The sequence below is a fragment of the Myxocyprinus asiaticus genome, chromosome 1 (assembly GCF_019703515.2).
Source record: "Myxocyprinus asiaticus isolate MX2 ecotype Aquarium Trade chromosome 1, UBuf_Myxa_2, whole genome shotgun sequence".
NCBI classification, from domain to species: Eukaryota; Metazoa; Chordata; class Actinopteri; order Cypriniformes; family Catostomidae; genus Myxocyprinus; species Myxocyprinus asiaticus.
The window spans coordinates 53,615,637-53,641,388 of record NC_059344.1 but is presented as its reverse complement, the minus strand read 5'-3'; the positions used below and the strand labels follow the sequence as shown (position 1 = coordinate 53,641,388).

The 25,752-nt window shown below is 37.4% G+C and overlaps 1 protein-coding gene across 2 annotated transcripts; it reads right to left on the bottom strand.

The window, feature by feature from the left end:
• Positions 1–646: 646 nt before the first annotated feature.
• On the bottom strand, positions 647–18,125 carry LOC127441244 (polyadenylate-binding protein-interacting protein 2B-like). 2 transcript variants are annotated; one of them, XM_051698430.1, is made up of 4 exons: positions 18,024–18,125; positions 2,237–2,397; positions 1,758–1,928; positions 647–1,367 (listed from the first exon to the last, which is right to left on the bottom strand). In XM_051698430.1, exons 2-4 carry the CDS (start codon positions 2,384–2,386, stop codon positions 1,311–1,313), a joined length of 378 nt encoding a protein of 125 aa, XP_051554390.1. In that variant the 5' UTR covers positions 2,387–2,397; positions 18,024–18,125; the 3' UTR covers positions 647–1,310. The 2 variants fall into 2 exon arrangements, with proteins under 2 accessions (XP_051554390.1, XP_051554382.1); XM_051698422.1 differs by lacking the exon at positions 18,024–18,125 and adding an exon at positions 17,405–17,579.
• Between the last annotated feature and the right edge of the window lie 7,627 nt (positions 18,126–25,752).

Sequence of the window (25,752 nt, the reverse complement as noted above, 5' to 3'; positions counted from 1 at the left end):
TTCACTTTCATTGCATGAGCAAATTACACAATGAAAGTGAACACTGACTTGAGGCTAACATGCTGCCTAACATCTACTTTTTTTTTCTTTAGAAGAAAGATGTACAAGTTTGAGACAACATGATGGTATGTAAATGATTGGTGAACTATTCCATTAAGTGCTTCCAGGATTCACAGGACATTACAGTCTGAATGTGAGATCCAGGCTAGAAAGAAATCAGACAAAAGGTGAAAGCTACAAAATTTCAGATGGTGGAACAGACTAGAATTGGTGCAAATTAATCCAGTGAGGTCCATGCTGGTAGTGCCTAGACATACTACATAAAAAGCAGAATCACCTTATAACAATTAGCACTCTCTATAGCAGTTATATCACAGTTCTGCTATTGAGAAACCAGATGTTTCCAAGCCATTCTACTTGGGAACCTTAAAATGAATAATGGATCATGTTAAATCACTAGCTGATTACTGAAATGGCCTTATTAGAGTAGTTCAGTTCTTATCCGGATATAAACATGCATGTGTTAATTGATTCATGCATACGTTACGTTAATTAATTTTAACAGTAATGTTAATCATACCTGAATAATTGAAACGAAGATTAAGTAAACATTTTACTCAAACACAAGAGATGGTGCAACTGGGTATGAACTTTCCTAAACATCTTTATTTGCCTTTTTTTTTCCTTCCATTTTTTAAATGTAATTCACTCCTGCTTGTAACAATTTCAATTCAAAATCAAAAATTGAAGTGAATTCCCAAACATACTTTCCTCAGTCTCCAACCCATCCCAACAGGTCCCGCCCACAGCCAGCCACACCCCAATCAATTATGGCCACACCCCTAAAGACTAAGGAACGTGAACACCGATACATCAAAACCTCCCTCTACAAAATATAATTAACAAAAAAACAAAAAACAAAAAATACATGGGAGGGAAAGCAAAAACCTGATCAGGCACAAACTGTGAAACAATGAATGCTGACAAGAACAGCCTTTTCATTAAGGGTAGAGGAAAATAAAACAGCTAAGGAGTATGATATTAGCTTGTCTCAGCACCTCCTAGAGGCCGTGTTTGAACATAATACCCTTGGTTTAACATATAACAGAAATATAAATCTTTTAGACAATCACCCCCACCCCCCTCAAAAAATGTCAACTGACACTGTATTCCCTCCCTTTTGAAAATGTGTATGTGGAAGAGTGCATTTTATTACGTGACCATTCTAAAACGGCCACAACAGTCTCTTGAGTATATGATCAACGTATGCGTGTGCGAGAAAGGACATCTCCAGAGGGCGAGGACGATCTCTAGTATTTTACCCCTGGCACAAACTCCTTGGCCTCAGGATTTAAGATGCTCTTCCGCTGGGGAGAAAGAGAGAGGACAACAATTTGACATCATGCAACTCCAAACATTTGTGTTTTTTACTTTGCCAGGTTTGAGTTTCAGGATATGGAACAGATGTTTAGCCAATTAGTTGACAACTAAGACAATGAAGGAGAAAGCTGCAAACATTCTAGATTAAAGACCACATGATGGTAATGGTTCTGATGAAGCAGCCCACAGTCAGGCCAATATGTCCGAATGGTAAGCTGTTCAATTATTCGCTTACGATTTTTAAATCACTGTAAATTTTGTGTACAGTATATCTGATATTTAGGAGTACATCAATTTTAATGTCATTGGGTCTTTAATTCATTTTAGTTCATATTACTCTTCTATGCACTGAATGTTCAAGAGGATTTAAGGTTTACCAAGATTTCTTCTACATTTCCATCACTGACAGAAAGTCCGTTGAGCTGTTGTTGAATCTGTCCCACTGAGGGGAGGTCCCTCTCAGGGATGAACCAATCCTGATCCTCCTCATCTAACATCTCTTGGAAACAGCGCTCCAAAAACTCCTGCTCAAGCAATTCCTCCTCCACCTGGGAGATAAAGAGGATTGGCAGTAAGGTATGAGAGTTCACTTCTAGGGGTTTCCAAGTTGAGGAGGGTGATTAAAAGATGTGTCAATCCTTACAATCTGCAATTCAATATGTTACAGAGTCAGAGAGCGCTACCCAAGAACAATCCTTCAAACTATGAGGTACATAAGCCACACTAACACACACCTTCGCCAAATGTATGAAACCCAATTTGATCAACAGTCGAGTTTTTGTGTTTGTTTTTATGGTGTGGTGCCTGATATTTTTACTCAAAAATGGGATTTACGTGGGTGAGTGCATGTACAGACCTGCCGATTGTACTCCTCCTCGTTCTCCATCCACATGTACTCTGCAAAGGGGTTGGAATCATTCTCTGCATGCCCATTGGCTACTGGGTTTTTTCCCTCATTCCCTGGAGCACCGCCCCCCGGCATATTTGCTACGTCAGGTCCGCTCATTTCTGCTGGCTCTGAAAGAGATATACAGTACACATATATTTATGATTAACCAATATAGAAATCTGTCCAATACCGATGGCCAACTGATTTCTTTATTTTTTATGATTGTTAACTGATATGATATTATAAATCTATACTTTCCTGATTTCTTAATGCATAATTCTGGAATTTAACATTTTGCAACTGACATCGGGCATCGAAGCAATACATGTATAGTAAATAAAATTGATAACTGTTGAGTACTTTTGAAATATAGTGAGGGGAAAAAAAAAAAATTACATTTCAATTGTAAAAATTATAACTGATTTGACCTACTGTAATATTAGGATAATAAGACCAATGCCGATGATAATAAAAACACTCATATTTGCAAATAACAAAATGGTCTCTTATACTTCATATCTTTTTTTTTTTTCACCCCATTTCTCCCAAATATGGCATGCCCAATTCCCAATGTGCTGTAGGTCCTCATGATGGCGAATAAAGAGAATTGAGCTGACACATGAACACGAGGAAAAAATAAAAGCAAAAAGTGGTGGAGCAGGGCTGCTGAAACGAGTCAGGTGAGCAGCTGTTTATACTGTATACCTATATATTATATACTGTATCCTATAAGGCCTACTGCTGAAACAACCACACCTAGTCATTGTGTACATGCTTGTCTACTTTTGAATGTATACATGTGAAGGATCACATTGCATAATGATGCAACCTAGCTGATCTTTAAATGGCACAACACTGCATAACTTAAAGTGATAGTTCACCCAAAAATGAAAATTCTCTCATCATTTACTCACCCTCATACCATCCCAGATTTTCTTCTGCTAAACACAAATAAGACTTTTAGAAGAATATCTCAGCTCTGTTGATCCATTCCAGGGCTCGACATTAAGCATTGTCATGTGCTTGTCCTCCGGACAAGTAAATTGATCAATCACTTGTCAGAGTAAAAAAAAAGTTACTTGTCCGGAGAGAAAAAAGGACATTTAAGTTACATTTAAGTTACATGCTCAAGTAACATGTCAAAGTTTATGTTGTATATTTTTCTAAAATGATGACCGATCCCAACCTTATAGTGTACCTATGCAATCAACTCAATTCTCTGCAACAGAAATGTAAACTGCACTGGGTAAGGGGAGGAGGCTATTGTGACAGGATAATTATTTTATGTTACATATGGTAGTCAAATAAACAGCAGGGATACTCATAGTTCTATGGAATGAGATCTACTTTTTCATCATGTTATTGCAGCAAGATCACCATGTACAAGTGTATACATTATCACAATACCAAAATTTCAGTAGTCGGTCGTGAAATTTGACGTTTCTAAATACCAACTTCAAAACCACAACAAGCTACTATAGTTATTCAGTCAAGAGCAGTAAGTGTTTTCTCGTTTAATACAAATCCGCTTTTTTCTCCGCCGTTTACATTCACTTTAGACATCACTCTCGGTGTTTACATGAATACCTCACCAATACTGGCATTTTGGTGGAATTTTTAAAATGTATTTGAGCGTTCAGGTGCGCATTAGCGCAAACATTTTTGGAACACGTGCATGTTCAGCACACACACACATACGCCTGCTGTCAATCAAACGGCGCACCTGTTACTAGATCACTAGCGAATTATAAAATTACGTGCTCTTGATTGCTTTCATCAGCAGAATAAGAATATAAACTTTCTAATAAGCGACACAGGCCTAGGCTATCAAAATTTTTGTGGTATTGACATTTAATCACTCTGCTGGTCCGGTCAGGCAAGTAAAATTCTTTTATTTGTCCCTTCGAAAATCCACTTGTCCCAGACAAAAGTTAATGTCGAGCCCTGCATTCAGTGCAAGGGAATGGTGACTAGAACTTTGAAGCTCCAAAAAAGGACAAAAAAACAGCAAAAGTAATCCATACTACCAGGGCCGTGGAAAGATGATTTTTGCACGTACATGTTGGGTAACCAGATGACCATGACAAAATAAACAAAATATTGAAAAAAAAAAAAAAGTACAAATTACAAACTTAAAGAAATCAATTAAAGATGTATAATATTATATTTAACTATGGCTAAAATTATTAGTTTAGATTATACAGCGGATGTCTCTTTTCGTCAATTCGCATGGGATTAAGCGATTTCTATAGGTGTATACTGCTTTTACACTGCCGTTTCACGTTATTGATCTTTGAGGATATGTATTTAGCTGTGCTGATTAATTATGGAGAAAATATTAAACTTGTGCATAATGGGATTATTAGAAGAAATGTATTGGAAATATACTGAATACACAGTGTGCGTTCTGAAAATCCTTTTTTTTACGGGTTTGAGCAGGTCTCAGTGAATGTTTTTTCTTTTTTTTTTTCTTTGATTACATGCATAATGTCACCTTGTAATATAACACAGGCTACTATATTATTGTAACAATCACTGTTAATGAACAAGTTCATTCGTTCTACTTTTCTGAGATTTATTCTTGGCCGTAAAACAGCTAAGAGGCAACACTTCTCTCACACACCCCTGCATGCCGTGCACGTGCAAACACCGAACCCCCCGGAAGGTTCAGCTTTCCCATTAACATCCAACAAGAAAGCACTATTGAACTTAAGTGCATTATATTATCAGTGCATTCATAACAAAGCACATCATCTTTAAACACGCTACAATATCAATCAAATGTATGCCAGTCTTGTAACTACCAGGTCCCATTGCGCAAACCAGACAAGAACATATCCACATTTTAAGTTCAAATACCCAAACTACACAGCACACAAGAACATATCCAATTACATTTTTTGCAGCAAGTGTATAGCCTATCAGTGCAATGTTAAAAGGTACTGACAACTGTTTTTAGGAAAACATATCCCAAATGTTTTAATGTGTTTATAAAAAATTAAAAAAATAACAACTGACAAAAAGAACATCCATCATCTCGACACCAGGAGGTGCTGCAGCTTCTTCCCACTTCCCTACTTCCCATGGCCTTGCATACAACTCTGGTGGTTTAATCCATGCCTTCTGAAGAAATCTGATAGTTGTGGATGAGAAACAGATAAATATTTCAGTCCTTTTTTACTATGAATTCTCCTCCCTGTCCAATAGGTCCAAGAATGCAAATCACCAAAAACAAAAGAACAATGTGAAAGTGGACATTTATTAGGAGTGCACAGATACCACTTTTTCTCTTCTGATCCAATACCCAAAATCTCCGTATCGTCCGATACTGATACCGTTCCCGATCCAAGACCAGTGAAGTTTTTTTCATGATCAGTTTAGAATATCTTTACTCCTCTGAGTGACACTAATTGGGGGTACCATTTTATCTGAAGAGAAACACAATCCTCTAACTACACATTTCAATATAAACTTGCAGCCTATTATGAAAAACTTCTACTGGATAATGCAGCAGCAAAATTAACAGTAATTCTAGTGAAAGCCAGTATTCTTTGCAAAATTTTTTCAATTTGTATCTGGACTTTAAAGGATTCGGATCTCTTTTTTGTTCACTTTAGTTGCGAGATAACAGTCCACTTTTCATTCAATAATTTTTTGGAACCCAATCAACTTAAAAATTGTTGTAATTTTGAAACAAGCTCTCCGGTGTTTGGTGATGTAGGCATGGCCAAGCAACATCTGTGGAGAGCCAGGGAGAGGAAGAACAGTAAGGACTGACACCTGGGGAAAATTATCTCTAACATCTGTTTCGTATTACAATGAAGAGCTGGAGTGAGATAAAGAACAGCCAGAGCAGCAGTTGGGGATAGAGAGAGACCGGAGTCTTACAAAGGTGCGGTCTGCAGTGTGACTTTGTTTTTGTTAAGAAGATAACGTTTGTGTTTAAGCTGAAAAGCGACACTGAATAAAATCACCCTAAAGTGTGTTAGCTGGTTCCCGCTTCCTCATTCCCTTAAACTGACCTGACACCATGTGACACGTCTCATTCTAAATGGATGTTATAAACGAATCTCACTACTGAGCTTCTACATCTGAGATTTTGTTTGTGTGTGGCGCTCACATACTGCATGCTGCTCCAAGACCTCGAGCACATCACCAGCTGGCACGTGTTATGTATGTGTGTCAACAAAGCCATGCCATTCACTAACGCGCTGCTCGTGCATACGTTTACTTATTAAACACAATTTGCGATACACAAAGCTATTGCATGTCATCAAGTGGCTTTGAATAAAAATGCTCAAGTCATATGGACTACTTAAATGGTGCTGTTATTATTCTTTTATGTCATTTTTGGAGCTTGACAGTAGAGACCGACCGATATGGGATTTTTGAGATGGAATGAAAACAGACCTTTTCTATGTGGATTTTTCACAGATTTTGCACCGATATGATTATGCAAAGGTACTCAGAAGGCTGCTTTCTTAAACAAATATTTGTATCAAAGAATATTTGACATTATTATTATACATTGTCAACAAATTCTAGAAATGAACACTGAGAAAATAAATAAATAGAAATACAATAAATAGCTAAATAAACATCAGTATTACTGTTTAGTATAAGTCAATTGCTGACCATTTAAATAAAGAATAAATAAAAATAAATAGCTAAATAAACATCAGTTGCGCCAGCTATACATACATTACAACTTAGCCTAGTTGTGGCGTAAATGGGCACTAAGTCACAATTTATGCTCTACTAAATAAGTGAACGTTGCACCATTAAATTTAGGTAGAACGTAACCCTACGTATGAACTAAATATATATGGCAGCCTCCAACCAGGAGTAACTGATGGAATAAAAAAGCAGACTCACTTAATGACATCAATGAGCTCATGTTTTGGTTGACAAGCATCAGTCCTTTCGACATATATGATGGTGTTGGCATTTACACTCGTTTACATTTACGAGAACAGTTTGGTGAATACATGTTTACACATTAGCTTCCACTCAGCTGACAAGCAATGAAAGTAGCTACGTGGTTAGCTAGTTAGCTATAAGCTCGTTGTCACGGAGAGTCAAAGATGGACTTTATTTACTTTCAAGCATTGTGTCTCACCAACTAGGCAACAGCGAAGCGTGAAATCAACACTCACCACACACAATCCACCACCGCACCATTGTCTGCTGAGCTGCAAAAAGATGCTCTGATGTTTATCTTTCAATCTGCTACATTACTGACAAACTATAGCTAACAGCAAAGGGTTAACGTTATTAGTTATATAAAATTATGGGGTGATTTTTTATTAACTTTCCAGTATGTATTTCACAAACTAGTTAGCAATTTAACGAGAAGAGACAACTGAAATCCGCACCATTTAACTCCGCCCTGTCTGCAGAGCCACCGTCAGTTCAGTGTCAGCTCTGTAATCAATGGAGTCGGAGCGCGCTCTGCTGGACAAACTATGCTAGGACACCAATTCTAAAGCATTGTTTTCTGCATTATGTTCTGAAAAAAGTTTTCATATCGGCGCAATACACGCCGATACCGATATATCGGTGAAAGGCTAATATTGGCCGACCTATATATCGGTCTGGCACTACTTGACAGTATCAAACAAGACTAACACACAGTATCGGATTTGGATCAGGCTCGTCGGACTGATCAATCTAAAAACGTCAGTATTGGAGCCAATACTGATCCAGTTATCGGATTGTTGGATCCCTAAGATTTATAGTAAGGACTTAAATGTTGATCATTTTCTCACCCACAACTATCAAATTGCATCTTTAGATATGGATTTAACCACTGGAATTGTATGGATTACTTTTATGCTGCTTTTATATGCATTTTGGACCTTCAAAGTTCTGGCCACCATTCACTTGCATTGAATGAATCTACAGAGCTGAGATATTCTTCTAAAAATCTGTTTGTGTTCAGCAGAAGAAAGAAAGTCATACACATCTGGGATGGCATGAGGGTAAGTAAATGATGAGATATTTATTTTTTATTTTTGCTGAACAATTCCTTTAACGTCGGCAATATGTAACATGTAACATAACAATATACTTAAAAACCCAACCCCCCCCCAACTCAATAAATTAAAATATTTTTCAGTCTTTTTGTGAGACAGATTGTTGCAATAAACAAATTATGCATTTTTGGATGTTTTAAATAATGCACTGTAATCAACAGTGAAACACAAACACAAATAAGTAACTTAAAATATAAATTTTCCTTCCCAGCTGCAAATTTCAACAGTAATACCTACTCTAAACACTAGAGGGTCAAGAAACGTAATACACCAGGACACAAGGATTTGTTAAAAAAAACTCAAAACCATTAATTTTACAACGCACTGAAAATGTGTTAATATATATAACAAGTATAGGTGATTTAATCCCACTGTCCAACCTGTTGCAGCAGTTTTTCATCTTTTAACTGCATAAAACAGTAGACATCTGCAAGTCAAACTCACACAGATCACCTAATAAAGCTAACAAGTCATTCGACTTTGAAATTTAAACTTTTGTGTCCTTCTTGATCAGTGCATGATTGGACACATACACTTATAGAAGGGAAGAGGGCCAGTTAACATTTGTGAGGTTATCTATAGGGATGCACCGATTTGATACCTGGATCGGTATCGGCTTCGATACTGACGTTTTTAAACAGATCGGGTATCGGCCCAACGAGCCCGATCCCAATCTGATATTGTGTGTTAGTCATGTTCGTTACTATCAAGCTCAAAAAAGACATAAGAACCATAAAAACACCATTAAAGTAAACTAGTTCATATGACTCAAAGCCACTTGAAGACGTGTGATAGCTCTGTGAATCACAAAAGGCTGTGTTTTATAAGTAAATATATAAAATGCACGCACAGCTCCAGCGCGTCAGTGAATGGCGCTGCTTTGTTTACACACGCTCGCGGCTATTTTTAGCCTTCACGCCGTGCGCAATATTTGAGCACTACTCACGAACGACATCTCAGATGTAGATGCTCAATAGTTCGGTTCACTTATAATATTCATTTAGAATGGCACCGGAGGAGCATTTTACCAGAAATTGAATAAGAAGCGAATTAAACTACTGTGAACTTGCCTACAAACAGATACAGACAGGACTTCCTGACTTCAGAATGTTAAAATAAAAAGCCAGATGGTTTTAAAGATGAAGGTGCACGATTCAGAATTATTATTATTATTATTATTATTTGTTTACAATTTATAACAATATTTAAGTTGAATAGGTTCCAAAAAATAACTGTGTGAATGAAAAGTGGACTGCTATCTTACAACTAAATTGAACAAAAAAGAGATCTGAATCCTTTAAAGTCCAGATACAAGTTGAAAAAAATTTGCAAAAAAAATTTAATACAAAATAAATAAATAAAAAGGCTTTTTTTTCTACCGATGACTTATACTGGAATTACTGTTCATTTTGCTGCTACATTATCCAGTATACTAGTTAATAATAAAGTGTTTCTTAATAAGCTATACATTTATATTGAAATAATGTGTAGTTAGAGGTTTGTGTTTCTTTACATATTAAAGAGCACACCCAATTAGTTCCACACAATAAAGATATTCTAAACTGATTATGCAAAAAAAAAAAAAAAAAAAAAAAAATCAATCACTGGTATCGGATCGGAATCGGCCAATACTGAGATTTCCAGTATCGGAATCAGAAGAGAAAGTGGTATCGGTGCATCCCTAGTTATCTTGTGTGTGTAGGTTTATGTACAAGAGAGAGACTTGAGGCTTAAATAGCAGTGACAATAAGTTCTGTTTTGCAGATTACACAGAACAACTGGATGAGACACTTGGGGGTAAAAGTTCTAAAACATTACACATTAGATGGCATAGACATACGCTCGAAGCAAGGACAGTTCTTACCCATCTAAGCAGTACTCCACTTTTTAAACATCTTAACTAGAGACTGAAAATGTAATAGGCAAGGTTTTTTTTTCCCCAAGCACACCAATTCAGCTTCATCATACGATGTGGCACATAGACGTCTGGTTCAGCCAAACATGCCTTCACTTCAAAGGCAGGGCTAGTGATCATATCTTGATTGTTCAGTGCTCTTCATGCATTCAAAAATGCTAAAGAGTAGGCAGTAAAAAAAAAAAAAAACATGCACTGCTTCATTGTCAGGGCTACACAAATCAATGTTGAAATCTCTGTTGCTTGAACAAAAACCAACAAATGTTTTATACATGTACCAACAAGTCCAAGTCCAGTCATAGCCAATTCATGCAACCAATTAAAAAGGCAAAAAGTTTTTAAACATAAGTTCTGAGTCACATTTGGTAATTGTGCAATTTCTACCAGAAGACAAGAAGAGGAAATCAAAGTCTCTAGGTCTAGGTTTATCAATCAAGTGATATATATATATGTGTGTGTGTGTGTATGTGTGTGTGCTTAAAGTTAGATCAGGGTCATGACCAGTGTGAAAAAACATAACTAAACCCCACAAACAGAACGTGATGATCTGATTGCTGGTCAGCACAGAACTGCACAGGCTAGTTTGACCTGTGAAAATTCTGAAAATTGCACAAATCACTCCACACTTTAGGACTGGGCATCATCACCAACTAGTGATGTCAAAAGTACCATTACTTCAAGTACCAAGTAGTTAGTACCAAGTCTGTACTAAAATAAAAAAAGATGTCACGATACCAGTGTTTCTGCAGTACCGAGCACCGACTCAATTCGATACCCGCACACTGACTGACAGTGCTCCCAAATACTCACACACAAGCAAGAGTCTCATCAAATTTAAATGTGGTGTTCTACAACTGCTCAGGTGATTGAAACAGCCAACTTGCGTCACGAGTAAGGCTACACTCAAACTTTCCGTGGGCTACATAACATCGATATGCGCATAGGCAAGGAAAACATGATGATGTATCGTTGTCTCAATCATTTGAACACGGCACTACTACACTTTAACCCATTCTGTTTAAAATAGCTCGGAGAAGCTCCAGAAAGAGACAGAGGCAGGATATGGAGAAAATGAGGACACTTAATAGTAATTGTATTATCTTATTATCTATAGTATTGTCTACTTATAATATCAGTAAAGTTTTTTTTTTTTTTTTTTTTACCAAAACAGTCATAATTTAATAATATATGATCATTTTCCACCCTGTGACTAGCCCTCTGTCTAAAAGCTCGGTTTAAAGCTATCTGGCCCTTTAAGAATGCTCACTGTTCTGATTGGCAAACTTCGTGCAGACCCATAAACAGACATATTTGAAACTCAATCGAAAGAAAATGAACAAACTTCACATTATAATTTATAAAACTACATTTCAGGGTCAACACAACGTACACCCAACACATTTTTGAATGTATAAAAATGTTCCTTAAAGCACAGCAAATACCAAACAGTCATGACATTTGAAACATTTGTGAATGTAACCGTTTACTCATGGGTCTGGTAGTGTTTAACTGCCCCATCCTTCAATAACAGTTCCTTTGCCAAGCTCGAATTATATTGTGACTGGTTCACATGCAATCTGCTCTGATATGAGCCGTAAACACATACAATGCACGCTGAAATGTTTTGAATACTTAAATGTAATACAGCCCGTGGTGAAGTTTGGTGCTTCAACAGGCAACGGGCCAAAACAGACGCTGGTTTTCACATCTCACATTTTCTGTGTTTGTTTACACCGTCATTGACGGCAGCAGAATGAGACATGTTTCTAAAAGTTGTGCTTGTACTGCTCTTAAAACGCGCCGCATAATCGCTGGAAATGCATCAAAACGATTGAAGACATCCATATAGTTCATGTGTACCAAAGATTAACAACTAAAAATGGGACACATGGGTGCAAAAATGGTCTCAAAACAAAATGTTGATGTCTTGTTGGAGGCAGTCATATGCAGATGTATTTGGTCCTTGTGACATTACAAGTTCCACAAATTCCAGACGGCCTGTTTCTACAGCCTGGTTTAAATAAATTTATCTTTTTTTATTAAAAGGAAGAAGTTTTCAGTTCTGAAACTTACAGTATGTTTTTTATAGTACAATGACCTCCTATATGTCAAAAGATAAAGGAAAATTGGATGCATCATGACCCATTTAATATAACATGGCAAGCCTCTGCAATGAACAGATAAACTTTTGGACATCAAACAAGACATTGGCTACACCCTGCTCTGAGTCTGGCTCCAGAGAGGTACAAAGGTGACATTTGGCTTGGGAGGGAAGCGAGTGGTCAGACGAACATCTGCAAACTGTATTTCAATTCAAATGTGCAGTGCTTTTAACAATGCATATAGATCCAATGCAACTTAACAAATAATGCCTCATACACCCAAGGAAATACTCCCTAAAGGAACCAGGGCTCATCTGAGGGAGCCCATATCCTGGTGGCCATAAATTTAAACAAATATACAAACATATAGGCCTACACTTAAGTTGAAGTCATTAAAACACATTTTTTTAACCACTCCACAGATTTCATATTAGCAAACTATAGATTTGGCAAGTCATTTAGGACATCTACTTTGTGCATGACAAGTAATTTTTCCAACAATTGTTTACAGACAGATTGTTTCACTTTTAATTGACTATATCACTATTCCAGTGGGTCAGAAGTTTACTTACACTAAGTTAACTGTGCCTTTAAGCAGCTTGGAAAAATCCAGAAAATTATGTCAAGCCTAATTTAGCTTCTGATAGGCTAATTGGAGTCAATTGGAGGTGTACCTGTGGATGTATTTTAAGGCCTACCTTCATGGTGAAATCAAAAGAAATCAGCCAAGACCTCAGAAAAACATTGTGGACCTCCATAAGTCTGGGTCATCCTTGGGAGCAAATTTCCAAATGCCTGAAGTTACCACGTTCAGCTGTACAAACACTAAGTATAAACACCATGGGACCACGCAGCCATCATATCGCTCAGGAAGGAGACGCATTCTGTCTCCTAGAGATGAACGTAGTTTGGTGCGAAAAGTACAAATCAATCTCAGAACAACAGCAAAGGACCTTGTGAAAATGCTGGAGGAAACAGGTAGACAAGTATCTATATCCACAGTAAAACAAGTCCTATATAACAGACATAACCTGAAAGGCTGCTCAGCAAGAAGCCACTGCTCCAAAACCGCCATAAAAAAGCCAGACTACAGTTTGCAAGTGCACATGGGGACAAAGATCTTACTTTTTGGAGAAATGTCCTCTGGTCTGATGAAACAAAAATTTAACTGTTTGGCCATAATTACCATTGTTATGTTTGGAGGAAAAAGGGTGAGGCTTGCAAGTCGAAGAACACCATCCCAACCGTGAAGCATAGGGGTGGCAGAGTTATGTTGTGGGGGTGCTTTTCTGCAGGAGGGTCTGGTGTACTTCACAAAATAGATGGCATCATGAGGAAATATGTGGATATATTGAAGCAACATCTCAAGACATCAGCCAGGAAGTTAAAGCCCGGTCACAAATGGGTCTTCCAAATGGACAATGACCCCTAGCATACCTCCAAAGTTGTGGCAAAATGGCTTAAGGACAACAAAGTCAAGGTATTGGAGTGGCCATCACTAAGCCCTCAATACAATAGAAAATTTGTGGGCAGAACTGAAAAAGTGTGTGTGAGCAAGGAGGCCTACAAACCTGACTCAGTTACACCAGTTCTGTCTGGAGGAATGGGCCAAAACTCCTACCCAAGGCTACCCAAAACATTTGACCCAAGTTAAACAATTTAAAGAATGCTACCAAATACTAACAAAGTGTACGTAAACTTCTTACCCACTGGGAATGTAAGTAATAAAAGCTGAAATAAATCATTCTCTCTACTATTATTCTGACATTTCACATTCTTAAAATAAAGCAATGATCCTAACTGACCCAAGACAGGGAATGTTTTTTTACGATTAAATGTCAGGAATTGTGAAAAAATTATTTTAAATGTATTTGGCTAAGGAGTATGTAAACTTCTGACTTCAACTGTACATTCAAACACATAGACCACATGTAATCCAGCAACAGAGTATTTATGATCATACTGACGAGTTCCCTTTCCTTCACTTTGAAGTTGCCAAACTGCAGTAAAAAATTTAACTCTCTCTGATATTTATATGCCCTCTTTTTAAAATATGGGACAAGGCCTATAATCCCAAGCATATGAGAGTGTGTGTTTCATAGTCCACAGTCATAAACATCAGTTCATTAAAACAACACTGTCCTACTATGGTTTTATGGCTTTTTATAGAACCAATGCAATAGACAGAAGAGATATTAGGTCAACAAAATAACACCAGAGCAGACAGTTTAGGGATTCTGTAAACATTTAGCATGTTTTTTTTGTAAACCCATCAAAGAAAATAAATGCAGATGTCCATGTTTACTCTACAGTCACAGACTCAAGACAAAAAAAGAATAAAGAATTAAAAGTCTTAAAACTGGTCTGTGTAAGGAGCAAATAACAATGGCAGTGGTTTTAAAAGTTACATTACTCAATCTGCAGCATGTCAGACTGAGTGCAGGAAAACTCCAAGCTTATGCAACAACACGAACGCATCTGACTACATCTGCAACAACACAAACCCATTCGACTTCTTCACTGCATGCGTGTTTACACAGACACCACTGCCAAAAAATATGAAAACAAAAGACTAAATACAGTTAACCTTTCATTGTGTGTATTTCAGGCAACAAAACAGACAAGTACTCTGATACGAATTTCATTTTGTAAACAAATCCATTGCATCTTTTCCACTATTCCAAATGACAACTTAACCCTTAAATGCATACCTCGGGTCTTTAGTGACCCGGGATCTCATTCCACCCCCTAAACCTCATCCATTTTGGGGAGTTATGCCCACACCTCTTTAGTATTCCTCAACCTTTCTCTTATATATAGTGTAACATAAAAAAAGCCGAAATTGCACAAAATATATAGATGATTTTTTTTAATATAACTGCTTAAAGCTGCACTATGTAAGATTTTTTGAACAAATTGCCATTGTTGATTGAGTACATAAACAATCAGTGCTCAAAACAATATCCTTACCCGAATTCACTACTGTAAGCTTATAAAAATGATTTGTATTTTGAGCTGTCAGGTTCGATTTGGCGCGAAATCGCTGTTTTATGACATTCATCCTTGTGCCATTATGTCATGTCCGCACAGGAAAGAAATGCCGGCTGTCTCATGTTCCGGTTGGAGAAACTAACTACGCTGTTCAGCTCAGTTCAGTAACACTCACACTGTTCAGGACAGCATCATTGCAGTCTAGATGGATGTTTATCTGGTTTTCGTTTGCCGAAGTTGTTTACCTGCTATGATGCTTGGATATGTTTTCTGGTAGGGTTGTTGACGCTTATATTGCTTGTCATGCTTTTATGAATTGAACATTACTCATGTGTTAACCAATCGCGATGCATCTACATTGTCAGAAGTTACTGTGACATGTTTAATTGCACAAACACCCTATTGTATTGTATTGTAGTAACTGAGGCCAGACAATATAGTATAAAAATAAGAAAGTCTTCTATTGAACTTGTATCAGCCATATCATGAGTTTAACCTCTTATATTGAAAATTGTAGTACAATTCAAACATTAATAGTAGATAAAACACGTGAATAATCATATTAAGATATACTGGTGCTGAGGAGACTCCCCTGTTCTCTATTTAAGTGTGTTCAGTGTAGTGACACAAAAGAGATTTAATGTAAATAAAAGAGTGTTGTTTATCTTCAAAGCAAGTAATGGTTCCGTTTCAAATTTTAAATCGTATAACAGATCAACATGAGGTAAGCTCAAATCACAAATTCATCCGCCAGAAGAGCAGTGCCAGAACACGACTGACGTAATGTATTTTCCCGCAAATTGCTTGAAATTTTAAATTTCAACCACAGATGTTGCTAGAGAGCACAGTTACGTAGTGCAGCTTTAAGAACCAAAAGTGCAAATGGTCCCTATGAGACTCTAGGTATGTAACAGTGTTGCTATTTTGCATGTCCATAAATCATATTTTTATGATTATTTCGCAGTATTCCTCAACTTTTCTCTTATAAATTGTGCAACAAAGCCATATATATATATATATAAAATTGCTTAAGTACCAAAAGTGTATATGGTCATTAGGGACCATAGGTATGTAACGTGTTGCTTTTTGCGCTTCCGTATCATATTTTTATGATTATTTCATATCTATAGAAGTTTACTGTCACAGGATATCTATTTCTTTGTTTATTATAAGACAAATGAGTACTATATTCATACAAATTACTATATCATGTCGATTTTCTGTGCAACAATGGTGAAATATCAGTATCCCATATGCATGTAAACATACTTTACATGTTATGTGTTACTCAGTGTGGCGCTGTTGTTTCAGTGATTTGATTTACATTTGACATTGCTATTTGATGAAGGAACACCGTGTCAGTAAACTATAGTAAGTTTAACACATGAACAGTATGATATGGCTATCCTTATTTGGGTGTTATCCTTATTTGGGTGTAAAGAATCCTATTCTAGATTTGTCCAGGTATGTTGCATCATCTCTTTGATATATGAAAATAAAACATCAAACTACATTCTATTCTATTATTTTCTAATTGCCTTGAACATGCTTTGGCATTTTTACACTATCTTTGCATGTTGTAGTCCATTTGTGATAGAAATACTTCCCCTGTCTCTAAAAACCGAGTAGGTAATGTTAGGTTAAATCCCCATGCATTTTAGGGTTAACAACCTAGTTTACACACGAATGCAGAGAGAAGACATGTCCGATCATAACCACTTAAGACTGATTATCTGCGTTACAACGTTTCTTACACGAGCTTTATAAACACTCTCAAACCAATTATTGGGGGACAGACACTGACAGAAAGGTCGTGTTGAGAAATGCAGTGACAGCTTTGATCAAAATAAGGACTGTGTTAAACATGTAAACGTAAAGCACTTGAAATCGACGTAAAAACCAAGCAAAGACTCCGTTTGCACGGCCATATTTGTGGTCTTCACCGCTTTTCGGACAGCAAGACTGTATCGAGTGAATGACACCGAGACAGCAGTAAAGTCGAGGCGTGCAAACACACACACACACACACAACAACAACAACATGAAGACAGTGCAGGCCATGGACACACAGAAAACAATTCAAACATCGTACCTGGCATCGCTGGCGCTTATAATGTCCGTCAGATCTCGTGGAAAGCTTGAGTTAACGCTGTGAGCAATGATTAATCCTTAATTTGCAAGGTGGTTGAGATGACATGAGATGGCTGACTGCCATTAGAGAAACACATTACGAGCAAGATGGTCATGTGGTTCCTGCTTAAACAAGTATCAACCCTCCTCCCTCAGCGTGTGTCTCTCTCTCTCTCTCTCTCTCTCTCTATCAAATACAAACACATGCTTATGAAAGCAACAACTACATTGTATCGTTCGATTCGATCAGCTTGTCATATTTAGGCAAATGTGCACGTTTTCTGAAACTTATACTTTTACTGAATTATGCTTGTTTTCTTCTAAGTTCTCAAAGGTGCATGCAAACAAAAATACCAGTGCAAGCCACAGCCTGTAACACTGATTCATCACTTGATTTAAACATGTTAATCAGAAGTTTAAAGGGGATAGAAGGCATTATCAATTTTCAGTAAACAAAAAGCATTGTAATCTTACATGTGTGTCAGTTCTAATAAAACGATGCAATATAACTCAAAACATGTTATTTCTACGGCCAAATGTATGCGATTATGTGAAAATAGCTGTCATTATTCGGCACTTACTTGCAGTAAATTCCTCAGGTGACCGAGACTAATAACTACCTCAAACAAAGAGAATATGTAGACAGAAAGTCTGTCAAGCACAGTCTCTTATCGAATATCGACTTAAAAAAAAAAAAAAATGAGCGCACACACTCCAAAAAAAAAAAAAAAAGTCCTCATAGACAGCCTGTGTCACTTTGTCTTGATATTGTCAATGTGCTCGTCACGTGACAACAGCTGATCACACTCGCACTTTATTGATTGAGGATGTTTGTGTTCGGTTGTTGCATTTCATAAAGTTCTGTTGTTTGCGACACTTTGTAACATTCAGCATGCTAATTATGGTCGGGCTCCATTTATCAGATTCTCATTGTTCTGCTTGAGTTCCGGATGTTTATGAGTGGATTCAGTTGATTTTCATTTATACCATTTATTTACCTTAAATGTTTACACGTTATTTTATTTTTATTTTTATTATTTATTATTATTATTATTATTATTATTTTTGTAGAATATTTGGCAAGTTTGTCACTCTTGGTCTGAGTGTGTAATGCGTGTGAAACGTGCAAGATTGCCAAGATTTCATTGTCCTCTAGTGAAGTGTGTGTGTATCATTTGTGTCCTGCAGGTGGCGTAATAAAGCTGTCCTGAAATAAACCATTATTCACGGCGCTATAAAACATACCAGTTAGAGAGGAAAAAAATTGCAGTAGTTATAACACACTGGAGACATTTATTTGTTTATAGCAGCAAACATATAATCAGACCTGCACAGTTTTCTGGTGAAAAGTCACTTTCATCATTTCCATCCAAAAACACAATGTGCTTTTGTAATGCAACACTTAAAAGGGATAAAACGGGGCTAAAGGCATCCCTTAAATGGGTATTTCACACAAAAAATGGAAACTGATGTATTATTTACTCACCCTTGTGTTGTTGCAAACCAATATGAATTTCTTTCTTTTTCGGTACACAGAGTGAGGAATTTAGAAAAAAGAACGAAAAAAAAACTTCTTCTCAGTGACGTCATACAATGGCAGTTTATGATGACCACCGGTTCAAGCTTCAAAAGGACGCAAACGGGGCCTTTCTAGGCATAGGCGAACTAGGTGGTTGCCTAGGGTGCCACCAGCTGGGGGGCTGCCGCCATGCCCCCTCACCCCAACATGCCCCCCACGGGGGCACCGATAGAGATCTCGCCTAGGGTGGAAAAATGGTCAGAAATGGCCCTGGATGCTGAAGTATAATTCAGAAGTCTAATAAATGATTCAGTGTGAATCATGCCTTGTTCGGAAGGCATAGATTTGGTGAGAAACAAACTGAAATCTAATTTATTATTTAGTGAAAATCTTGATGACCGTTGCTCTCCTGTGCACGTTCATGAGGCATGCACAAGAGCAGCAGTTACCCACCCCTTTCTCACAAGATGGGGCTTCAAGCGAAAACTTGCTTTGTTGATCTAAAATAGGTCCGCCACTGCAAAAGTGACAACAAAAAAACAACACGACTGCACACAAACCAGAGAACCAAACTTACAAAACATGTCTGAAGAGTTAGAAGTTGAAGAATAGATGCATTTCACCCTTCTTTGTTTGAACCAGAGTACTCGGAAATCAAAATGAGAGTAATGGAGTAATGGAGGCTGAGGCAGCCAAAGTCATAGTAAATAATGAATGAATTTTCATTTTTTGGTGAACTATCCCTTTAAGGAAAATATGCTTTTTTTCTGGTCACAAAGTGTATCAAGATGGAAGAAAAAAAATAAAATTCTCCTTATTACATATTGGAGCAACATGTGAAAAGAAATAATCAAGGAGGGTCATTTTGCTAAAAAAAAAAAAAAGGAAAAAAGGAAAAAAGGTAGAGCTTGAGTTAAAAGCGCCGGGGGTTGTTATTGTGATATAGTGTAGACATAGGAACAATAGTTGTAGGGCAAAGTTTGTCAACCTATGCTTTTTTATTTATTTGTTATTTTTTTGCATAACAAATTAAAATAATGCTAATTCAAAATAACCACTTCAGTAAAGGATGAACCATTTATTGTTTAGTTCAAACACATTTGGCATTTCATAACATCTCATGTATTCTACAAACAAATTAATCTCCATTGTGATGGACCCTTTTCACACTGCCGGGTTTTGGAACACGGAAGTAAACGATTGCAGGGTAAACTTCGATTGCGGTGAATGGGAGACCACGGCAAATAGAATTTTTGCTAACCCATTTGCTCCAACATCAAAACAAAAATGGCACTATTGCATTTCTACTTTCCCAGTGAAGAAAAAATTAGAAAGCAATTGATTATGACCATCAGAAGAGAGATGGCAAATGTATTGTCACTCACTCAGCAGCTGTATTAGAAACCTCATCGCACCTGTATTAACTTAATTCCAGGGTAATATAATACAAAGTATAATGTTATAAATTTACACTAAATAATAAAAAAATTGCAAATATAAACAATTTGCTAGATTTACGTCGCTAAATAAGGAGGAAACGTGTCATCAATGGTTTGTAAAAAGGGTCCATTGGATCGGTCAATGTGAGCCCACTTTAAAACATTCACAGCAAATCTATTCGCCCCACTTCAGAAAAACAATGTTTATGTGTGCCTTTTGCCCCTGTAACAAGGGGGCTTTTTACCTCTAATACTATCCTTTCACTTATTGACCAGTTATTAAAAAACTTTTCATTTAATCGCCTTGAACAAAATTGAAAATAACAAGTACATTTTCTCAAAATAAATGTGATAGTTTTAAGGAGTCTCATTAGCTTAATTCATTTGCAGAATTGTAAATGTTAACTTTTCCGTGTGTTGTACCCTACTTGCTACGCCAAATCACTCGCAATGCTGAGCAGTTCTTATTGTTTACCTGAGACACCTAAATAGTAGGTACAAATATGCTCTTTGTTTGTGGTGGATTTTAGTGTAAGGTTAGCTGGCAAGCAGATGATGAAGTGTAGAACCCAAGTGCAGTTTATTCATAAACGTGAACAAAACCTGGAGAGACTTGACTCGACTCGGGACTTGGGACTTGGGACTTGGGACTTGGGACTTGGGACTTGGGACTCGGGACTCAACTCTCGACTCTCGACTCTCGACTCTCGACTTGATAACGTTACACCAACATTCAATACCTGACCCTGATACAAAGAAAACATGAGACTTAAATACATAGACATGGGAAACATCAACCAATGAACAGACAGGACTATAAACAATATATCAAGACAATGATCATGAACCAATGACATAACAGAACTAATAACAAGACTATGAACCAATAGGAACAAGACACATGAACATGTGGGAAACAGGATAAAGCACATGACTTGACATAGAAACAGGAAAAAACATGACATGAAACTACTTTTCAAAATGAAAGACATAAACACAAAACATGAACACATCTAGACGTGACAATTAGAAGGGGGGCTTAATCATTTGAATTGTTACCAAAAGTTTTTGATGCTACTGACAGACATCTTCAGCAGCACCTGCATTTTCACAATTCCTTTAGTACTGAGACTGTTGGACCTGTTTGATTACCTAAATGTCTCAGGACACTGTTTAGTGTCAGCTTGCACTGTAGGGACTTAAAAAAAACAGTGAAACTTTGATCTGTTGAAAGACTGATGTTTTCAGATGCAGCTGGCCATAAAGTTTACATATAGTCATTTTGTGGAGTTTGTGGTTTATTGAGTGAATGTCTCCCTGCACACTACACACCAGTCTCTCATGTCGGGCAAACTTCTCATCACACAAACACCTTTTTTGGGTTGTACAGAACTCTCACCATCCCCATAAGTAATATACACCAAATGCTGCTTCTCTCAGGGCCTCCAAAGAAGCTCCAAAGTTTGTGCCATTTTTTCATAATGGTATGGCAGAACTAGTGAATGAAAACCCCTTTAACATAGAGTTTTGGTGTCCCAAAGTCATTCAGTTCAACCAAGTTTCCATTTCAGTCTTGCCTACAGTCTCATATAGAACAGTAGTGGGTGGATTCAGACCTGATGTGGCTGTAGTCAACATCCAGTTTTCTGGTGTCACAACAGAGATAAAGTGGGTCTCAATGAAAACATAAATATGTGTGCATGTGATAGAGCTCAGAGAAGTGGGTCCCACCTTTTCCTCAAGTACAGACAATAGTCACAGGAAAGCAAGGGTGGAAGGCATATACTCCCATGTAGTACTTACACACTTACATGCTTGGCACACAGGGCCGGCCCGTGGGTTTGTGGGGGCCCTAGGCGAAATTATGAAAATGGGCCCCCCTTTGTTAAAATTGTCATAACTTTAAAACAACATAGAACCACTGCAAACATGATGAGCAGATTTTTTAAATAGAAAGCACTAAAAAAGAAGCACTATACTGTATAGCTCAGTAATAACATGTCCAATAGCTTTTTTCCCAACATGAAGATGTTAGGTTAAAATGTACATGCATGCATAACGGAATATGTGTATTTTAGGTGCCGTGACACGTTTTTTATCACCTTATTTTGATCACCTTTCACCTTTTTCCAGAAGTACAAATAAACTAGTGTCTCAATTAATATGAGGTCATGGAAACTGCAAGTATGATAATTACTGGGTAACAGTATGTATAAATAAAATTACATATTTTAAATAGGGCCTATAAACACAACACCTCAAAATATATATTTGTAAACAAATGTAAAAAATAAACACATACCTATTTGAGAGCATAGATATTTGCAGATAGTTTGGTAATTTTCCAGATTAATTGCTCATATGTTCACTCTATTTGAGTTTTTGTGTCTTTATATCGGCAGTGTCTGAATTCCTTCCCCAGCAGATTATTCTTGAGAAAACGTGAAAAGCCCTAATGATTTGTCAAGCACTGTTTCTGCTATCCTTTACACAAGTAAGCCTCAAAATCTCAAATAGCCACAAAGCAATATTTTTCATATCTTATTTCCTGTGTTTCTGTCATGTGTGTGCATTATTCAGCAAGGTGTGCGATCTGTGTCTAATAATACTGTGAAAAGAAGCCACACTCCAGTTCCCAGCAAAGCTTTCCATTATGAATAAATAAACCCCTGGAGTTGCGAGTTTGAATCCAGAGCATGCTGAGTGACTCCAGCCAGGTCTCCTAAGCAATCAAATTGGCCCGGTTGCTAGGGAGGGTAGAGTCGCATGGAGTAACCTCCTCATGGTCGCTATAATGTGGTTCACTCTCAGTGGGGCACGTGGTGAGTTGTGCATGGATGCCGCGGAGAATAGCATGAAGCCTCCACACGCGCTACGTCTCTGTGGTAACGCACTCAACAAGCCACGTGATAAGATGCGCGGATTGACGCCACCCAGATTGAGGCGAGTCACTACGCCACCAGGAGGACTTAGTGTGCATTGTGAATTGGGCATTCCACATTGGGGAGGAAAAAGGGGAGAAAAATAAATAAATAAAATAAATAAATAAAAAAGTCTGTCAGTAACAGAGGTATTCTGGTGATTTAAGTTTTAAAAAATGATCACCTGCCATTCTCATTACTAAAGAATGGCTGATGCTTAGCATGGTAATGGGCAGCTCTTTTAAAAGCGGAAGGGTGGTGTACACAAGAGGAAGTTTTAGGGTGTGTTCGTGATCAGAGCCAAAGCACTTCCTGGTTCAGTGTGCAGCACGAGTAGCTTAGTCGGGGGGTTGTTCACTTCCTGTCAGCTCACTTGGTTACTTCCTGTCTGTCCAAGACAGCAATGTGTGGTCTGGTGGGTTCATACACATAGTAGTCTGAATATGCGTGAGTGATTCTGTGGGTGTTGATATTTATGAATGGGTACTCCTTCAAACTCACATTGAAATATGGAGTAGAGTATGTGTATCTGACTGAGAGAGAACAAAAGAAAGGGAGAGGAAATTAGTTGTAAAGTGTTGGCTCTTTTAATTACTTTTTTTATATTAGACCTGGAGGCTCAGGGAGGTAAATGCCATTGTAAATATGTTCCAGACACAGTCAAATGAAATTGACAACACTGAAAATATATGGATCCATGGAGAGCTTCTTTGTTCAAGAAAAAGAGGTAGAGTATTTGTGAGTGCATTTTTGTAGTCCTCAGGGGTTGCTCGCCTCTGGGGGCTTTCACACTGGGCACGTTTTCTGCATTTCGATTCTGAGTGCGATTGTTCCCGGTGCCCCCCACAGCGTTGGTCTGGTTTCACGCTCACTTGATTCTATCGAACCCCCGGTCCATTTGCGTTCATCTTAAGTCATCACAAACACGCCTGGAGAACACAACGCGACTCATCATACTTTTTGTTTTTTTGTTATTTTGGTGCCATTATGCACTCGAGTCCGAGTTGCTTTCACATTCACACGAATCGCGCTACAGTTCCATTGCAACCGAACCCAGACCACCTCCTACAGGTAGTCTCGGGTTCGGTACCGTGGTGCGCTCCCCGGTCCGCATGACAGCTTTCACATTACCAATTTTTCATGCGAACTGTGCTCTGTTTCGAACTAATCTGCCAGTGTGAAAGCACCCTTAGTCAATATCAGCAGCATGGACTGTGTGTCTTGCTTTAAGTGTGCACTTTGCACTTTGTATGACTTTAAGAGGTCTGTTTAGGAAATCTCCATAAACATATAATAAAGAACTACAGCCAAGAACAAAATACACTTATTTTATTCTCCAGTGTACTCTGAACTGTGAATCTGGTTAATGAAAAGAAATGTGACCCCTAGAAAATCTAAACATCACACACTGAACACATGAATTCAAATTTCAAATCTGCATGTTTTTTGTTTTTGTTTGTTTGTTTGTTTTTGCAGGAAAGTAAGTAGATGTTACATTTTAACATTTTAATTATAATAATAATAATATGAAAATAACATTTTGAATAATATTAGTTATTTTGTATTTTGTATTTATTTATTTATGAAAACCAGAAGCCCATGACATCATATCCAGGACCTTTGCGCTGTCCAAAATTATTTTGCATGCTCAAAGCCCAGTGTGACCGCCCCTTAACTCATTATTTGTGCTCCAGATATGAATAATCACTTGAAATCGTGCAGCTTGTTTAGGAGAGGTGTGCTAATACTTTTCTAAGCAATTGGCTTGCAATTGTCAACTGATAGAAACAATTTAACAAAAGTTCGCTAGCATGAATGAGGTCTAAATGTGAACGTACAATAATTTCCTAAATGTTCCTACGAATGATTTATAAAATGTCCATACGCACGAAGAAATGTTCCTAAATGCATCCCACTTTATAAATCGCAATTCAACTTAAAAACATGCATCTGTGAATGAGCACATGGACTCCACCTACAGAACGCCCACAAATATCCTAATATGGTGAGACAGAATACAATAAAAATGCAAGTTATTCATTCGTTCATTCATTTATTCATTCATTCATATGGAATGTTCTTGTGCAGTTGGCTAAGATTTTATTAAAAAGTGAGTGCATTGGTGTTTGCCCATATAATGCAGCATATTCAACAACTCATCATCAGTTATTCATGTTCATTATCAATAATAAATACTTTCATTGACTGTGTTAACTGTAAATCCACATCATTCTTCAACCAATGTTCATGTTCTTGCTAAACCTTTATTTCAAAAAGAGGTTTACATGCTCGTTTACATATGATGAAATATGCATAGTTTAGAAAAAAAAATGTAGGCGAGTTTTATGTTTTATATGAGACTGTTGCTGTGCTTTTTAAATCTGTAAATTTATTTAGGTATGTTTAACTATCTCTCCTCCTCCTTGCTCCA